The sequence below is a fragment of the Oncorhynchus clarkii genome, chromosome 29 (genome assembly GCF_045791955.1).
Source record: "Oncorhynchus clarkii lewisi isolate Uvic-CL-2024 chromosome 29, UVic_Ocla_1.0, whole genome shotgun sequence".
Taxonomy (NCBI): Eukaryota; Metazoa; Chordata; class Actinopteri; order Salmoniformes; family Salmonidae; genus Oncorhynchus; species Oncorhynchus clarkii.
Window position 1 is genome coordinate 41831017 of NC_092175.1, and position 20118 is coordinate 41851134.

A 20118-nucleotide genomic window follows, 5' to 3' on the forward strand; every position below is an offset into this window, starting at 1 on the left:
TCTCTCCGGATGCCCCAAACAATCGGAAAGGGGATTAGCACACAGCGTTGTACAAGATCTTCAGTTTCTTGGCATTTTCTCGCATGGAATAGCCTTTATTTCTCAGAACAAGAATAGACTTGACAAGTTTCAGAAGAACGTTATTTGCTTCTGGCAATTTTGAGCCTGTAATCGAACCCACAAATGCTGATGCTTCAGATACTCAACTAGTCTAAAGAAGGCCAGTTGTATTGCTTCTTTAAAATTAGCACAACAGTTTCAGCTGTGCTTATGTAATTGCAAAAGGGTTTTCTAATGATCAATTAGCCTTTTAAAATTATAAACTTGGATTAGCTAACATCTAGTGTCATTGGAACACAGGACTGATGGTTGCTGACAATGGGCTTCTGTACGCCTATGTAGATATTCCATTAAATATCAGACATTTCCAGCTACAATAATCATTTACAACATTAACCATGTCTACACTGTATTTCTGATCAATTTCATGTTATTTTAATGGACAAAAAAAATAGCTTTTCTTTCAAAAACAACGACATTTCTAAGTGACCCCAAATTTTTGAAAGGCAGTGTATATCTTAAACCACACAAACAAAGCACCCAGAAAACCATGACGGTGTTGTGTCTTTAATATTTAATTTATTTATTATATTTATTTAATATTTAATACATACTTTTGTAACCATACGATCTGAACAAAATACAAAACAAATTATTTTAAATGTATACTGTATATTATACAGCACCTTTGTAAAAGTAATGTCATATTTCTGTTGATTTTATTTCAGTGTTGGCTTAGTTTAGTCCTAGCTTGTTTTAGTCTAGGTCATGCATTGCTGGGGGTCAGTAAGAATATCACTCAAGGTAGGAGATTACTCAAGCAAATACAATATTTTCTGAATAGTTTGAGACTAAATCAGTAACATGAGTTAAGTCTAGGACAGAGTATTTATTCCCTCCCGTTCCAATCATTTGTATGTTCTTTTTTTTTTTTATTTTAACTTTTAACTACGCAACTCAGTTAAGAACAAATTCTTATTTACGATGACGGCCTACCCCCGGGCCAAACACTAACCCGGACGACGCTGCGCCCAATGGGGACTCCCAATCACGGCCGGCTGTGATACAGCCTGGAATCAGAACCAGGATCTGTAGTGACATCTCTAGCACTGAGTTGCAGTGCCTTAGACCGCTGTGATACAGCCTGGAATCAGAACCAGGATCTGTAGTGACATCTCTAGCACTGAGTTGCAGTGTCTTAGACCGCTGTGATACAGCCTGGAATCAGAACCAGGATCTGTAGTGACACCTCTAGCACTGAGTTGCAGTGCCTTAGACTGCTGTGATACAGCCTGGAATCAGTACCAGGATCTGTAGTGACATCTTTTAGCACTGAGTTGCAGTGTCTTAGACCGCTGTGATACAGCCTGGAATCAGAACCAGGATCTGTAGTGACACCTCTAGCACTGAGTTGCAGTGCCTTAGACTGCTGTGATACAGCCTGGAATCAGTACCAGGATCTGTAGTGACATCTTTTAGCACTGAGTTGCAGTGTCTTAGACCGCTGTGATACAGCCTGGAATCAGAACCAGGATCTGTAGTGACACCTCTAGCACTGAGTTGCAGTGCCTTAGACTGCTGTGATACAGCCTGGAATCAGTACCAGGATCTGTAGTGACACCTCTAGCACTGAGTTGCAGTGCCTCGGGAGCGGCAGCTGGGGTGCGGTGGACTGAGATGCAGCACAGAGCATATGATTTATTCACACAAACAGGGGAAATTAGAACAGGGTTGGCCATCCGTCATATTGGAGAGCTACTGGGCGTGCAGGCTTTTGCTCCAGCCCTATACCTATACGGGGCGGCAGGGTAGCCTTGTGGGTAGAGCGTTGGACTAGTAACCGGAAGGTTGTAAGTTCAAACCCCCGAGCTGACAAGGTACAAATCTGTCGTTCTGCCCCTGAACAGGCAGTTCACCCACTGTTCCTAGGCCGTCATTGAATATAAGAATTTGTTCTTAACTGACTTTACCTAGGTAAAGGTAAAGGTATATATCCTGCGGAGGAGCTGATTAATAGAATCAGGTGTGCTCTGAGTAGGACTGGAACAAAACCCTCCAGGAAGAGCCACCCTTGAATTAGAAACTGCATGTGGGTGGAACTCTTTCCACATGTCCTTGTCTGTTAACTGGCAATGTGCTTCTCATTTACCACAAAGAAAGCCTTCTGAACAGTGAAAGGCCTTTTAAATAGCCATCACTAGCCGGTTACGTAACCCTGCACCTTAGAGGCTGTTGCCCTATATACATGGAATCACTGGTCACTTTAATAAGGTTTAAATAATGTTTACATAGTGTGTTACTCATCTCATATGTATATACTGTATTCTATTCTACTGTATTTTAATCAATGCCACTCTGACATTGCTCAATCTAATGTGTAATTCCATAATGTTACTTTTAGATTTAGATTTCATTGATGTGTGTTGTTAGATATTACTGCACTGTTGGAGCTAGAAACACAAGCATTTCGCTACACCCGCTACACCCGCAATAACATCTGCTAAACATGTGTATGTGACTTGATATTAAAGTCAGAACAAGTACAAATACTGGCAAACCCCCGTGGAGAAAGTGCTTTCGTCAGCTACAACAACAATAAGGAAGTGCTTTCGTCAGCCACAACAACAATAAGGAAGTGCTTTTGTCAGCCACAACAACAATAAGGAAGTGGTTTCGTCAGCCACAACAACAATAAGGAAGTGCTTTCGTCAGCCACAACAACAATAAGGAAGTGGTTTCGTCAGCCACAACAACAATAAGGAAGTGGTTTCGTCAGCCACAACAACAATAAGGAAGTGGTTTCGTCGGCCACAACAACAATAAGGAAGTAATATACACTTTTGGAATATGATATAGACAGCGATATTTGAATATACACAGAGTTACATATATATATATATATATAAATTATTCCTTTGAAAGTAATCGTCTTTGTGTAATGTCCAACAACAACAATGTACAAAAATATATTTCAGTATAATAGTCGATGTGGATGTTTCCCCCACTAGAGGGCGCTGATGAGCAGTGTTTCAGTGCTACAGTCTCACAAGGCCTGCGTTCCAATAATCTCTCCTTTCTCCAGAAGTGTCCACTTCCCTTTATTGGGGAGATTCACAATTTGTTTCGTTAACTCCTCCTTCCTGCTTGTTTTGACATGAGATTAACACTTTATTTGGCTCGACAGACGACCAGTAACATTTCAAATAACTATCTCTAACCCTGACCTGAGCAAGCAGTTTCTTATCAACAGATCGTCCGGACTATCCAAATAAAAATGTAACCGAAACGAGACTCTCCTTGTCCATTGGCGCGCCATACGGCAAACAGAATCCAGAATATACGTGTAAAGTGGTAGAAATAAATGTTGCTAGTTGTGGCAGACATATTCCAGATAAAGCCTTGAGTAGCATGTTGTTTTTTTAAATGTCTGCTTGCTTTTCTTCTCCTCTGACAAAACAACAGCTGATTCAAAGGGGGTTGTGGCATATATTACAACTCTTCCATAAAGGGCTATCCTAGGTGAAAGGAGGATACTCGGGGAGGGGAGGACACCCGGGGAGGATACTCTGGGAGGGGGGGGGACACCCTGGGAGTGGAGGACACTCTTCCATTCCCCTACAAACTAATTGACACTTTCCTCAACCACTTATTGGTTTCCGGGTCACAGAGGACGGAGGAGAGAGGACGGAGGAGTCGAAGATATTTTTCCCAAATGTCTATTAGCCAATATATATGAATTGAATAAGATATTCATACATGGCAAAACAGCTAGTCAAAATAGCTAGTCAAAATAGCTAGTCAAAATAGCTAGTCAAAACAGCTAGTCAAAATAGCTAGTCAAAATAGCTAGTCAAAACAGCTAGTCAAAATAGCTAGTCAAAACAGCTAGTCAAAACAGCTAGTCAAAATAGCTAGTCAAAATAGCTAGTCAAAACAGCTAGTCAAAATAGCTAGTCAAAACAGCTAGTCAAAATAGCTAGTCAAAACAGCTAGTCAAAACAGCTAGTCAAAACAGAAATCAAAAGGGATAAGGTGTTGACGTGTTTGTTCTATATCTGAGACACAGTAAATGTTTATTTAATTACCCAAACTTCCCCCCTATTCTTGGGCACTGAAGTACTTCCATAAATAAACTGGTACCTCCAGACTGGTCTTGTGAGGCTTGTGGGCATCCTGGAGCAAAACAAACAACATGCTTGTGAGAGTCTCATATCAGCGAAACTGTTCGGACGCTACAGACAGAGCTTGGCAGATCAGCGGTACCAACTTCAGACGAGTCGTTGACGCTTGTGTGGGGGGGGGGGGGGGGTCGTAGAGCAAAACACCAACGCATTTGTGAGAGTCTCAGCTTTCCGTGCGAACACTACCGGCCTTTTCACGAGAAGACCGATTTTTGGGGATGTCTCCTGGTCTAACAAACACTGCTGGTAGCTCTGCCACCTTCCACCACAGATGTGGACAGCCGACGTTGGCGGATGTGGTGGATTGAGATGCAGCCCATGCAAAAATACAGATATCTCTTAAACAGACTAATTTGTGCTTTTACACCTGCAATGCTTGCTGTTTGGGGTTTTAGGCTGGGTTTCTGTACAGCACTTTGAGATATCAGCTGATGTACGAAGGGCTTTATAAATAAATGTGATTTGATTTGATTTCCCGGGGGACGTCCACTCTATTACAAGGACATGTCTGGTACGGTAAATGGTAACTCACTTTAGCCCGAACAAGTGCACACTTCAGGAAGAAGGAGGAATTATTGGGACACACCCGAGGCCAAGAAGAGGAGGACATCTAAACAGCAGCAAATTAGATTAAAAACATTTTTTGTTTGTTTGTTGTTAAAAGATAAAATCATGTAGAAATTAAAAAAAAATTAAACAAACAAGTCCTTTGTTTAAGTTCTTTAGAAAAAGAACACAAATAGAAATGTGTATAACTTTGTGCTCTTGATATTTGCAATTCAACCTCACATACTGTATCTTGTGAAGTGGTTGAGCTCTTCTACATAGCGTAACTAGATAGTGCATTGATCTAAAGTATTCAGATACCTCTACACACAAAACAAATATACATGATGTACATCTATATAAGGTTATATAGATCACACAAAATGGCGGATGTAACACTCTTTTAGATTTATGGGTAAAAGATGGCTGACTACAACCCAAGGGGATAACAAGCTAAATCGATTCCACTTGTTTACAAAGTGGTCCCCAATGGAATAGACACAACCAGGGTATGAAGTATGGACATATTAACACTGTTTAATATTAACTTTCCTGTTGTCAAGTATTTATCTGATTCCCCTATGGTAAAGTCGTATTTTCCATTCCACTCCAGCCTCCTAAAGGGGAGTTCAGTTCTCCCTTGTCTGGCTGGAGAGTTTGGCAGAATGGAATTTGCAGAAAGTACCATACGGGGAACAAGGTAAAGCTGCAGGGGAGAGTCCCAACTGGCTCCCTCTACTGTAGGTAGTAGTATAAGAACCGTGGTTCGGTCCGGTCCATCCATCCATCCATCCTACTGTAGGAAGCAGTATAAGAACCATGGTCCGGTCCAACTCTCCATCCATCCTACTGTAGGTAGTAGTATAAGAACCGTGGTTCGGTCCGGTCCATCCATCCATCCATCCTACTGTAGGAAGCAGTATAAGAACCGTGGTTCGGTCTGTCCAACTCTCCATCCATCCTACTGTAGGAAGCAGTAGGCTTTGAAGCAGTTGTTCTGTGGGTCCATCTCTCTGTCCCTCCATCTGTCCACCCCTCCTACAATCCATCCCTCAAACCTTTGAAGAGTCAGCCATGGCTCCATGTCCCTCTCTCTCTCTCTCTCTCTCTCTCCCTCCCGATCCTTCCTTCCATCTCTCTATCATTGTAGATAGCGGTAGATCTTGAAGCAGTGGTTTCCAGAATCGGCTACGGCCACGTGTCCATCAGAGGTGAGGGTCAGCCCCTGGGGGCCGTAGAGAGGGTCAGCTGATGTGTTGATATAGGACAGGAAGGAACCAGCGCTGTCAAATACCTGGGGAAAGAAAAAAGGGGGTTTCAAATCAAATCCAATTTTAATTCACATGCGCGGAATACAACAGACCTTCGTGAAATGCCCTTAACCAACAACGCAGTTATGAAAATACCTATAAAAAAAGAAACAAAAGTAACAACTAATTAAAGAGCAGCAGTTAAATAACAATAGCGATATTATAAACAGGGGGTACCAGTACTGAGTCAATGTGGAGACTATATACAGGGGGTACCGGTACAGAGTCAATGTGGAGGCTATATACAGGGGGTACCGGTACAGAGTCAATGTGGAGGCTATATACAGGGGGTACCAGTACAGAGTCAATGTGGAGACTATATACAGGGGGTACCGGTACTGAGTCATTAGCGAGGCTATATACAGGGGGTACAGAGTTAATGTGGAGGCTATATACAGGGGGTACCAGTACTGAGTCAATGTGGAGACTATATACAGGGGGTACAGAGTCAATGTGGAGGCTATATACAGGGGGTACCGGTACTGAGTCAATGTGGAGGCTATATACAGAAGGTACCGGTACAGAGTCAATGTGGAGGCTATATACAGGGGGTACCGGTACTGAGTCAATGTGGAGGCTATATACAGGGGGTACCGGTACTGAGTCATTAGCGAGGCTATATACAGGGGGGTACCGGTACAGAGTCAATGTGGAGGCTATATACAGGGGGGTACCGGTACAGAATCAATGTGGAGGCTATATACAGGGGGGTACAGAGTTAATGTGGAGGCTATATACAGGGGGTACCGGTACAGAGTCAATGTTGAGGTTATATACAGGGTGTACCGGTACAGAGTCAATGTGGAGGCTATATACAGGGGGTACCGGTACAGAGTCAACGTGGAGGCTATATACAGGGTGTTACGGTACAGAGTCAATGTGGAGGCTATATACAGGGGGTACTGGTACAGAGTCAATGTGGAGGCTATATACAGGGGGTACTGGTACAGAGTCAATGTGGAGGCTACATACAGGGGGGTACAGAGTCAATGTGGAGGCTACATACAGGGGGGTACAGAGTCAATGTGCGGGGGGTACCGGTTAATTGAGGTAATATGTACATGTTGGTAGAGTTATTAAAGTGACTATACATAGATAACAGAGAGTAGCAGCAGCGTAGAAGAAGGGGGGGGGGGTGCAAATAGTAGTGATTTGATTAGATGTTCAGGAGTCTTATGGCTTGGGGGTAGAAGCTGTTTAGAAGCCTCTTGGTCCTAGACTTGGCGCTCCGGTATCGCTTGCCGTGCGGTAGCAGAGAGAACAGTTTATGACTGGGGTGGCTGGAGTCTTGTTTCAGTTGTAGTTTTTGTGTTAAATTCTGTTCTTACAGACCTTTTTTTTTCCATCTGAATTTGTATTGTATTGTATATGGATCTGAACCCCCAGGCTCCCGCTTGGGAAAACAACGTCTTAGCCCTTATTAGGAGGATGTTTCCTCTGCAACGGCTCAGACACGAGGCGTACGTGGCAGGGACTCCAGACAGTTAAGGATTATAAAGGAAAAGACAGCCACGTCGTGGACACCTACGCAAAACACTGCAAAATATGTGTACGTGACCAATAACATTTGATTTGATTTTGATTTGATGCCTTGGGCTGAGGGTGACTGATTTTAAGTCGCAGTCAGAGCTACCTCATCACAACAGACAGCGTGAGTCCAACTCATCTTTACTATACACTCGGATAGCTAATCTTGAATCCAGGTGAAATGCTTTTTTTTTGTGTCAGACAGATCAATAGAGATCACAACGTTACATCTTTTCCATTATGGTGTCTGTTAGAGAACGGGCAGTCACTTTTCTGCTCCTACTACTTCTATGAGTTGGAAAACAAACTGAAAGGGTGCACACTGCCCCCTGGAGGGTGTTGTCTGAACAGGTTTAAAGACAAGGATGGTGATTGACTGCCCCCTGGAGGGTGTTGTCTGAACAGGTTTAAAGACAAGGATGGTGATTGACTGCCCCCTGGAGGGTGTTGTCTGAACAGGTTTAAAGGTTGGTGTTTACTGCCCCCTGGAGGGTGTTGTCTGAACAGGTTTAAAGGTTGGTGATGTACTGCCCCCTGGAGGGTGTTGTCTGAACAGGTTTAAAGACAAGGATGGTGATTGACTGCCCCCTGGAGGGTGTTGTCTGAACAGGTTTAAAGGTTGGTGATTTACTGCCCCCTGGAGGGTGTTGTCTGAACAGGTTTAAAGGTTGGTGATTTACTGCCCCCTGGAGGGTGTTGTCTGAACAGGTTTAAAGGTTGGTGATTTACTGCCCCCTGGAGGGTGTTGTCTGAACAGGTTTAAAGGTTGGTGATTTACTGCCCCCTGGAGGGTGTTGTCTGAACAGGTTTAAAGACAAGGTTGGTGATTTACTGCCCCCTGGAGGGTGTTGTCTGAACAGGTTTAAAGACAAGGTTGGTGATTTACTGCCCCCTGGAGGGTGTTGTCTGAACAGGTTTAAAGACAAGGTTGGTGATTTACTGCCCCCTGGAGGGTGTTGTCTGAACAGGTTTAAAGACAAGGTTGGTGATTTACTGCCCCCTGGAGGGTGTTGTCTGAACAGGTTTAAAGACAAGGTTGGTGATTTACTGCCCCCTGGAGGGTGTTGTCTGAACAGGTTTAAAGACAAGGTTGGTGATTTACTGCCCCCTGGAGGGTGTTGTCTGAACAGGTTTAAAGACAAGGTTGGTGATTTACTGCCCCCTGGATGGTGTTGTCTGAACAGGTTTAAAGACAAGGATGGTGATTGACTGCCCCCTGGAGGGTGTTGCCTGAACAGGTTTAAAGACAAGGTTGGTGATTGACTGCCACCTGGAGGGTGTTGTCTGAACAGGTTTAAAGACAAGGTTGGTGATTTATTGCCCCCTGGAGTTATGGAATGTTTCCTCACAAGTATAATTCATTGGCTGATCCCTCCTGGTGATCTGGATTGAATTATGTTGTCCTTCCTTAAACCAATTTGACTACTTGGTGAAAATCGTGAAAGTCCTCAATGGTGCTGCCCATGCTAAAACAAGCTTTTGGGCACTAGAGTCCTCTATGCATCTCTATTGTTTGTGTGTGTTATCTCCCAAATTAGATGCTGTGGGTGTGGCCTCATCTGTATCAGGTGCTGTGGGTGTGGCCCCAACTGTATCAGGTGCTGTGGGTGTGGCCCCACCTGTATCAGGTGCTGTGGGTGTGGCCTCACCTTGTATCAGGTGCTGTGGGTGTGGCCTCACCTTGTATCAGGTGCTGTGGGTGTGGCCTCACCTTGTATCAGGTGCTGTGGGTGTGGCCTCACCTTGTATCAGGTGCTGTGGGTGTGGCCTCACCTTGTATCAGGTGCGGTGGGTGTGGCCTCACCTTGTATCAGGTGCGGTGGGTGTGGCCTCACCTTGTATCAGGTGCGGTGGGTGTGGCCTCACCTTGTATCAGGTGATGTGGGTGTGGCCTCACCTTGTATCAGGTGCTGTGGGTGTGGCCTCACCTTGTATCAGGTGCTGTGGGTGTGGCCTCACCTTGTATCAGGTGCTGTGGGTGTGGCCTCACCTTGTATCAGGTGCTGTGGGTGTGGCCTCACCTTGTATCAGGTGCTGTGGGTGTGGCCTCACCTTGTATCAGGTGCTGTGGGTGTGGCCTCACCTGTATGCGGCTGTTGCCCCAGTCGGCCACGATGATGTTCCCATTGGTATCCACGGCAACTCCGGTGGGGGCATTGAACTGGCCGTTCCCCTCGCCATGGGAACCAAACTTAAACAGGAACTCACCGTCCGCACTGTACACCTGGTGACAGGAAGTAGACACACACATACCTCTGTGAGGTCACACCTGTGGGGGGGGGGGGGGGGATTGAAAGGATAGTTTACCTGTAGAATATACACAGTAGAGATCTTGTTAAGGGCAGAGATTCAGTAAAATATGCAGGGTAGACATCTTGTTAAGGGCAGAGATTCAGTAAAATATGCAGGGTAGACATCTTGTTAAGGGCAGAGATTCAGTAGACTATGCAGGGTAGACATCTTGTTAAGGGCAGAGATTCAGTAGACTATGCAGGGTAGACATCTTGTTAAGGGCAGAGATTCAGTAGACTATGCAGGGTAGACATCTTGTTAAGGGCAGAGATTCAGTCAAATATGCAGGGTAGACATCTTGTTAAGGGCAGAGATTCAGTAGACTATGCAGGGTAGACATCTTGTTAAGGGCAGAGATTCAGTAGACTATGCAGGGTAGACATCTTGTTAAGGGCAGAGATTCAGTAGACTATGCAGGGTAGACATCTTGTTAAGGGCAGAGATTCAGTAAAATATGTAGCTTTGAGATGCAGAAGGTTCAGGTTCATAAGTGTCCATCATTATTTACAGTGCTCAAAGTTAGTTATAGCCGGCAAAGTTATTTACAAAATATACTTAGACAAAATACTAACTTGATTCAATACAAAACAACAAAACAATCCTTAAGACTGCGTGTGTAATGTGTCCACGGTCAAACGACCACCCTACATCACTGTCAAACGCTCCCTAAAACACTTCAGCGAGCAGGTCTTTCTAATCAACCTGGCACGGGTATCCTGGAAGGATATTGACCTCATCCCGTCATTAGATGCCTGGATGCTCTTAAAAATCGCTTTCCTCTCCATCTTAAATAAGCATGCCCCATTCAAAAAAATGTAGAACTAAGAACAGATATAGCCCTTGGTTCACCCCAGACTTGACTGCCCTTGACCAGCACAAAAACATCCTGTGGCGTTCTGCATTAGCATCGAATAGCCCCCGTGATATGCAACTTTTCAGGGAAGTCAGGAACCAATACACTCAGTCAGTTAGGAAAGTTAAGGCTAGCTTTTTCAAACAGAAATTTGCTTCCTGTAGCACTAACTCCAAAAAGTTTTGGGACACTGTAAAGTCCATGGAGAATAAGAACACCTCCTCCCAGCTGCCCACTGCATTGAGGCTAGGAAGCACTGTCACCACCGATAAATCTACGATAATCGATCATTTCAATAAGCATTTTTCTACAGCTGGCCATGCTTTTCACCTGGCTACCCCCTTCGACTGTCAATCACCGCATTCCTATCGGCAGACTCAATAGGCTTCTCAAATGAATGCCTCGCCTGGTTCACCAACGACTTCTGAGATTGAGTTCAGTGTGTCAAATCGCAGGGCCTGTTGTCCAGACCTCTGGCGGTTTCTATGGGTGTGCCACAGGGTTCAATTCTCGGCCGATTCTTTTCTCTGTATATATCAATGATGTCGCTCTTGCTGCTGGTGATTCTCTGATCCACATCTACGCAGACGACACCATTCTGCATACATTTGGCCCTTCTTTGGACACTGTGCTAACACACCTCCAAATGAGCTTCAACGCAATACAACACTCCTTCCGTTGCCTCCAACTGCATTTAAATGCTAGTAAAACTAAGCACATGCTCTTCAACCGATTGCTGCCAACACCCTCCCGCCCGACTAGCATCACTACTCTGGACGGTTCTGACCTAGAATATGTGGACAACTACAAATACTTAGGTGTCTGGTTAGACTGTAAACTCTCCTTCCAGACTCACATTGAGCATCTCCAATCCCAAATTAAATCTAGAATCAGCTTTCTATTTCACAACAAAGCCTCCTTCACTCATGCTGCCAAACATACCCTCGTAAAACTGACCATCCTACCAATCCTTGACTTCGGTGATGTCATTTACAAAATAGCCCCCAATTTTGTCCCCCAAATAGCCCCCATTTTGTCACCAAGCCCCATATACTACCCACCACTGCGACCTGTATGCTCTAGTCGGCTGGCCCCCGCTACATATCCATCGTCAAACCCACTGGCTCCAGGTCACCTATAAGTCTTTGCTATGTAAAGCCCAGCCTTATCTCAGCTCACTGGTCACCTTAGCAACACCCACCCGTAGCATACGCTCCAGCAGGTTTATTTCACTAGTCATCCCCAAAGCCAACTCCTACTTAGACCGCCTTTACACAGCCCATCTGTAAGTAGCCCACCCAACTACCTCATCCCCATATTGTTACTTATCCTCTTGCTCTTTTGCACCCCAGTATCTCTACTTGCACATCATTATCTGCACATCTATCACTCCAGTATTAATGCTAAATTGTAATTATTTCACCTCTATGGCCTATTTGTTGCCTACCTCCCTACTCTTCTACAGTGGGGCAAAAAAGTATTTAGTATTTAGTCAGCCACCAATTGTGGAAGTTCTCCCACTTAAAAAGATGAGAGAGGCCTGTAATTTTCATCATAGGTACAGATGACAGACAAAATTAGAAAAAAATCCAGAAAATCACATTGTAGGATTTTTAATGAATTTATTTGCAAATTATGCTGTTTGACGCTAGCGCTCTATTTTCGGCGGTCATATACACTTTTGTTGGCATTTTCGACCTGTTGATTAAAGCCAGCGGTCTGCTATTTTCAAACTGTTGCGCAACGATTGTTAATTTTCCATTTCTTGTATCCGCTCGCTTGCGCTCAAATATGTCAGTGGTGGAAATGAGGTGTGTCCTTAAAAACAAAGTGGTCATTTCAGGCAGCGCTGATGGAGATATTTAAGACCAACCAAAAGTTGGTTTTAACGGTAATGCAGTTGGTTGTGGCGTGACTTTCAACAGAAGAAACTCAGCCTATCCAGCCGTGATGCACACTACCCATATGGGCATGGAACAAGAGTAGCCTAATGTACTTTTGGTGCCTGCATTCTTCATATTTCGAAAACATACAGTACCAGTCCAAAGTCTGGACACACCTACTCATTTAAGGGATTTTCTTCATTTGTACTATTTTCTACATTGTATAATAATAGTGAAGACATCAAAACTATAACATAACACGTATGGAATCATGTAGTAACCCCAAAAAAGTGTTAAACAAATATATTTTAGATTTTTCATAGTAGCCACCATTTGCCTTGATGACAGCTTTGCCACTCTTGGCATTCTCTCAACCAGCTTCATGAGATAGTCACCTGGAATGCATTTCAATTATCATGTTTGCCTTGTTAAAAGTACATTTTTAGGGGTATATTGAGGGGGTATGTGGGGGTATATTGAGGGGGTACGTGAAGGTATATTGAGAGTATATTGAGGGGGTATGTGGGGGTATATTGAGGGGGTACGTGAAGCTATATTGAGAGTATATTGAGGGGGTATGTGGGGGTATATTGAGAGTATATTGAGGGGGTATGTGGGGGTATATTGAGAGTATATTGAGGGGGTATGTGGGGGTATATTGAGGGGGTATGTGGGGGTATATTGAGGGGGTACGTGAAGGTATATTGAGGGGGTACGTGAAGGTATATTGAGGGGGTACGTGAAGGTATATTGAGGGGGTATGTGGGGGTATATTGAGGGGGTATGTGAAGGTATATTGAGGGGGTATGTGAAGGTATATTGAGGGTATATTGAGGGGGTACGTGAAGCTTAATTGAGGGGGTATGTGGGGGTATATTGAGGGGGTATGTGGGGGTATATTGAGGGGGTATGTGGGGGTATATTGAGGGGGTATGTGGGGGTATATTGAGGGGGTATGTGGGGGTATATTGAGGGGGTATGTGGGGGTATATTGAGGGGGTATGCAGGGGTATATTGAGGGGGTACGTGAAGGTATATTGAGGGGGTATGTGGGGGTATATTGAGGGGGTACGTGAAGGTATATTGAGGGGGTATGTGGGGGTATATTGAGGGGGTACGTGAAGGTATATTGAGGGGGTATGTGGGGGTATATTGAGGGGGTACGTGAAGGTATATTGAGGGGGTACGTGGGGGTATATTGAGGGGGTACGTGGGGGTATATTGAGGGGGTATGTGGGGGTATATTGAGGGGGTACGTGAAGGTATATTGAGGGGGTACGTGGGGGTATATTGAGGGGGTACGTGGGGGTATATTGAGGGGGTATGTGGGGGTATATTGAGAGTATATTGAGGGGGTATGTGAAGCTATATTGAGAGTATATTGAGGGGGTATGTGAAGGTATATTGAGGGGGTATGTGGGGGTATATTGAGGGGGTATGTGGGGGTATATTGAGGGGGTATGTGGGGGTATATTGAGGGGGTATGTGGGGGTATATTGAGGGGGTATGTGGGGTATATTGAGGGGGTACGTGGGGGTATATTGAGGGGGTACGTGGGGGTATATTGAGGGGGTATGTGGGGGTATATTGAGGGGGTATGTGGGGGTATATTGAGGGGGTATGTGGGGGTATATTGAGGGGGTATGTGGGGGTATATTGAGGGGGTATGTGGGGGTATTGTGGCTTTTGCTATATATAATGTCTAAAAGAATAAGCCCTTTGTTAGCTTAAGATTTAGAAAACAAAATGTATGGACCTGATTATATAAAGTGATCTGTAATGACGCTTTAATCCGCAATGCTTTATTCTAGAAACAAGCTGTACAATGCCGGGGAAAGACGTGACTACGACACATATGGTTTATCTCCATGACATTCGGAGGCTGTACTAAAAACTTATGTAGCCAAGGAGACCAAAAAAAACTTTGACTGCAGGTGGTTAGAGTGTGGAGGCGGCAGGTAGCCTAGTGGTTAAAGTGTGGAGGGGGAAGGTAGCCTAGTGGTGAGAGCGTCGAGGGGGAAGGTTGCCTAGTGGTTAGAGCGTAGAGGCGGCAGGTAGTCTAGTGGTTAGAGCGTAGAGGCGGCAGGTAGCCTAGTGGTTAGAGCGTAGAGGTGGCAGGTAGCCTAGTGGTTAGAGCGTAGAGGCGGCAGGTAGCCTAGTGGTTAGAGCGTAGAGGCGGCAGGTAGCCTAGTGGTTAGAGCGTAGAGGCGGCAGGTAGCCTAGTGGTTAGAGCGTGGAGGCGGCAGGTAGCCTAGTGGTTAGAGCGTGGAGGCGGCAGGTAGCCTGACAAGGTAAAAATCTGTCGCTCTGTCCCTGAACAAGGCAGTTAACCCACTGTTCCCCGGTAGGCCGTCATTGTAAATAAGAATTTGTTCTTAACTGACTTGCTTAGTTAAATGAAAAAAACAATATATATTTCAAGGCCATTTAAGAAATCAAATGTGAGACGCGCTGGCAGGGCTCAACACATCAACAACAGCACTTCAACATAACATTTTTCATTTAAGCTGTATTATATGAAAATAAAAAACTATTAATTAACTAGAATTAAATAGTAATGAAACCAAAAATTCATTTTTTAGTCTATACAGTCATTCTACAGTGTCTTTGAATTCACTTTTAGAAACACGAGTTTGGCCAGTATTATGTTTGAGGATCATGCATTCCTAGTTTGTTAATTTAGCCTACCACAGCAGATGTTGTTATGTTCCCAAGTCCTGATCACAGTCAACACACATATGTTTTGTAACAACAATATCATTGAATAAAATAATGATAGTTTCCCAAATTTTTTAAAAGTTACACGTGCATATAGGCCTACCTGATGACATGCTTCTGCTGTGTTAAAACATATAGGCCTACCTGATGACATGCTTCTGCTGTGTTAAAACATATAGGCCTACCTGATGACATGCTTCTGCTGTGTTAAAACATATAGGCCTACCTGATGACATGCTTCTGCTGTGTTAAAACATATAGGCCTACCTGATGACATGCTTCTGTTGTGTTAAAACATATAGGCCTACCTGATGACATGCTTCTGCTGTGTTAAAACATATAGGCCTACCTGATGACATGCTTCTGCTGTGTTAAAACATATAGGCCTACCTGATGACATGCTTCTGCTGTGTTAAAACATATAGGCCTACCTGATGACATGCTTCTGCTGTGTTAAAACATATAGGCCTACCTGATGACATGCTTCTGCTGTGTTAAAACATATAGGCCTACCTGATGACATGCTTCTGTTGTGTTAAAACATATAGGCCTACCTGATGACATGCTTCTGCTGTGTTAAAACATATAGGCCTACCTGATGACATGCTTCTGTTGTGTTAAAACATATAGGCCTACCTGATGACATGCTTCTGCTGTGTTAAAACATATAGGCCTACCTGATGACATGCTTCTGCTGTGTTAAAACATATAGGCCTACCTGATGACATGCTTCTGCTGTGTTAAAACATATAGGCCTACCTGATGACATGCTTCTGCTGTGTTAAAACATATAGGCCTACCTGATGACATGCTTCTGCTGTGTTAAAACATATAGGCCTACCTGATGACATGCTTCTGCTGTGTTAAAACATATAGGCCTACCTGATGACATGCTTCTGCTGTGTTAAAACATATAGGCCTACCTGATGACATGCTTCTGCTGTGTTAAAACATATAGGCCTACCTGATGACATGCTTCTGCTGTGTTAAAACATATAGGCCTACCTGATGACATGCTTCTGCTGTGTTAAAACATATAGGCCTACCTGATGACATGCTTCTGCTGTGTTAAAACATATAGGCCTACCTGATGACATGCTTCTGCTGTGTTAAAACATATAGGCCTACCTGATGATATGCTTCTGCTGTGTTAAAACATATAGGCCTACCTGATGACATGCTTCTGCTGTGTTAAAACATATAGGCCTACCTGATGACATGCTTCTGCTGTGTTAAAACATATAGGCCTACCTGATGACATGCTTCTGCTGTGTTAAAACATATAGGCCTACCTGATGACATGCTTCTGCTGTGTTAAAACATATAGGCCTACCTGATGACATGCTTCTGCTGTGTTAAAACATATAGGCCTACCTGATGACATGCTTCTGCTGTGTTAAAACATATAGGCCTACCTGATGATATGCTTCTGCTGTGTTAAAACATATAGGCCTACCTGATGACATGCTTCTGCTGTGTTAAAACATATAGGCCTACCTGATGACATGCTTCTGCTGTGTTATAACATATAGGCCTACCTGATGATATGCTTCTGCTGTGTTAAAACATATAGACCTACCTGATGACATGCTTCTGCTGTGTTAAAACATATAGGCCTACCTGATGACATGCTTCTGCTGTGTTAAAACATATAGGCCTACCTGATGATATGCTTCTGCTGTGTTATAACATATAGGCCTATCTGATGACATGCTTCTGCTGTGTTAAAACATATAGGCCTACCTGATGACATGCTTCTGCTGTGTTAAAACATATAGGCCTACCTGATGACATGCTTCTGCTGTGTTAAAACATATAGGCCTACCTGATGACATGCTTCTGCTGTGTTAAAACATATAGGCCTACCTGATGACATGCTTCTGCTGTGTTAAAACATATAGGCCTACCTGATGATATGCTTCTGCTGTGTTAAAACATATAGGCCTACCTGATGATATGCTTCTGCTGTGTTAAAACAAATGTCTTAATTCATTGATGAGCAGATATTTCAGTGGTAACTGGTTCTGTGGCACTCCATTTCTACAGTTAAGACAACTCTACCACTGTTCTGTACTTAGACTGTTCTCTGTTTATAGCCTGTATAGGAATCAAAATGCCTCCGGTGCTCCAGCATGCGCTCATTGGTCGTCATGCTCTGTTGTGGATTTTTTTAAAGATTCTACTTGTCTCCAGTCATGTAAAATGACGTAGAATTACATGAAATGCGTTTATGAAAGACTGTTTTTTTTTTCTTCTCTAAACCGCAAATAAGATGGTAGATTCATGCAGTGCTTTTATTATAATGGAGATATGTTTACCCCTACCCATGTCCAGGGTAGTCTGCAAATGCACAACCTTCTGGCTACTAGTCCAACGCTCTAACCACTAGGCTACCCTACCCATATCTCCTATAATGGAGATATGTTTACCCCTACCCATATCTCCTATAATGGAGATATGTTTACCCCTACCCATGTCCAGGGTAGTCTGCATATCCACAACCTTCTGGCTACTTTGTCATGTAATGCATATTTAAGGCTCTGGTCTAGGAGTGAGGGTAAGTCATAAGCATGTTCTCTACTATCCCCTTTATATTTCATTTCAGAGAGGTCTGATTTTCTCCAGGTTTGCCTCATTATAAATGATGGTCAGTCCCGAACAAATAACTATAAACTGTAGTTTACTGCTAACAAATAACTATAGTTTACTGTTAACAAATACAGTGCCTTGCGAAAGTATTCGGCCCCCTTGAACTTTGCGACCTTTTGCCACATTTCAGGCTTCAAACATAAAGATATAAAACTGTATTTTTTTGTGAAGAATCAACAACAAGTGGGACACAATCATGAAGTGGAACGACATTTATTGGATATTTCAAACTTTTTTAACAAATCAAAAACTGAAAAATTGGGCGTGCAAAATTATTCAGCCCCCTTAAGTTAATACTTTGTAGCGCCACCTTTTGCTGCGATTACAGCTGTAAGTCGCTTGGGGTATGTCTCTATCAGTTAATGCACATCGAGAGACTGACATTTTTTCCCATTCCTCCTTGCAAAACAGCTCGAGCTCAGTGAGGTTGGATGGAGAGAACAGCAGTTTTCAGTTCTTTCCACAGATTCTCGATTGGATTCAGGTCTGGACTTTGACTTGGCCATTCTAACACCTGGATATGTTTATTTTTGAACCATTCCATTGTAGATTTTGCTTTATGTTTTGGATCATTGTCTTGTTGGAAGACAAATCTCCGTCCCAGTCTCAGGTCTTTTGCAGACTCCATCAGGTTTTCTTCCAGAATGGTCCTGTATTTGGCTCCATCCATCTTCCCATCAATTTTAACCATCTTCCATGTCCCTGCTGAAGAAAAGCAGGCCCAAACCATGATGCTGCCACCACCATGTTTGACAGTGGGGATGGTGTGTTCAGCTGTGTTGCTTTTATGCCAAACATAACGTTTTGCATTGTTGCCAAAAAGTTCAATTTTGGTTTCATCTGACCAGAGCACCTTCTTCCACATGTTTGGTGTGTCTCCCAGGTGGCTTGTGGCAAACTTTAACCGACACTTTTTATGGATATCTTTTAAGAAATGGCTTTCTTCTTGTCACTCTTCCATAAAGGCCAGATTTGTGCAATATACGACTGATTGTTGTCCTATGGACAGAGTCTCCCACCTCAGCTGTAGATCTCTGCAGTTCATCCAGAGTGATCATGGGCCTCTTGGCTGCATCTCTGATCAGTATTCTCCTTGTATGAGCTGAAAGTTTAGAGGGACGGCCAGGTCTTGGTAGATTTGCAGTGGTCTGATACTCCTTCCATTTCAATATTATCATTTGCACAGTGCTCCTTGGGATGTTTAAAGCTTGGGATATCTTTTTGTATCCAAATCCGACTTTAAACTTCTTCACAACAGTATCTCGGACCTGCCTGGTGTGTTCCTTGTTCTTCATGATGCTCTCTGCGCTTTTAACGGACCTCTGAGACTATCACAGTGCAGGTGCATTTATACGGAGACTTGATTACACACAGGTGGATTGTATTTATCATCATTAGTCATTTAGGTCAACATTGGATCATTCAGAGATCCTCACTGAACTTCTGGAGAGAGTTTGCTGCACTGAAAGTAAAGGGGCTGAATAATTTTGCACGCCCAATTTTTCAGTTTTTGATTTGTTAAAAAAGTTTGAAATATCCAATAAATGTCGTTCCACTTCATGATTGTGTCCCACTTGTTGTTGATTCTTCACAAAAAAATACAGTTTTATATCTTTATGTTTGAAGCCTGAAATGTGGCAAAAGGTCGCAAAGTTCAAGGGGGCCGAATACTTTCGCAAGGCACTGTAACTATGAACCAGTAGCTAATTGCTAACAAATAACTATGAACCAGTAGCTAATTGCTAACAAAGGAGCTAAATGATAATACAGTCATGGACAATGTAATACTTTTAGCAAGAAATGGCAAATGCATATGGGAAATAGAACACTCTTTTAATATAATGTCAGATTAGACTGTGTACGCGTTGGAGTGGGCATAGATCCACTTCGTCACACAACTATATATTTTCAAATGAATAAAGCATTTAAAAAAAAATGTATTCCCTCTTTCCTTGATCAAAGCATAAAGGCTTGACTTACCTTCACAGAATGATTGTGGAAATCTGTGACAATGATTTCATTCTTGTTGTTCACCGCAACAAAGTGTGGACCTGGGAGAGAGAGAGAGAGAGAGAGAGAGAAGGGGCAGAGAGAGAGAG

At 43.5% G+C, this 20118-nt stretch overlaps 1 protein-coding gene and 1 long non-coding RNA gene across 7 annotated transcripts in view; both read right to left on the minus strand.

Moving 5' to 3' along the window:
- Positions 1 to 878: 878 nt before the first annotated feature.
- Positions 879 to 2115, minus strand: LOC139388400 (uncharacterized). The gene is made up of 2 exons (XR_011629283.1): positions 1608 to 2115; positions 879 to 1309 (listed from the first exon to the last, which is right to left on the minus strand). It is a non-coding gene; the product is annotated as an uncharacterized lncRNA (long non-coding RNA).
- A 3527-nt stretch (positions 2116 to 5642) lies between these two features.
- LOC139388269 (tripartite motif containing 3b) overlaps positions 5643 to 20118 on the minus strand; it is a 146145-nt gene continuing 131669 nt past the window's right edge. For all 6 annotated transcript variants that reach the window (XM_071134828.1, XM_071134827.1, XM_071134829.1 and 3 more), the window contains 3 exons: positions 20000 to 20070; positions 9708 to 9848; positions 5643 to 6081 (listed from right to left, as the gene is read on the minus strand). In XM_071134828.1, the coding sequence (XP_070990929.1) occupies positions 5929 to 6081; positions 9708 to 9848; positions 20000 to 20070 (365 nt within the window). In that variant the 3' untranslated portion in view covers positions 5643 to 5928. The remainder of the gene's footprint in view (positions 6082 to 9707; positions 9849 to 19999; positions 20071 to 20118) is intronic.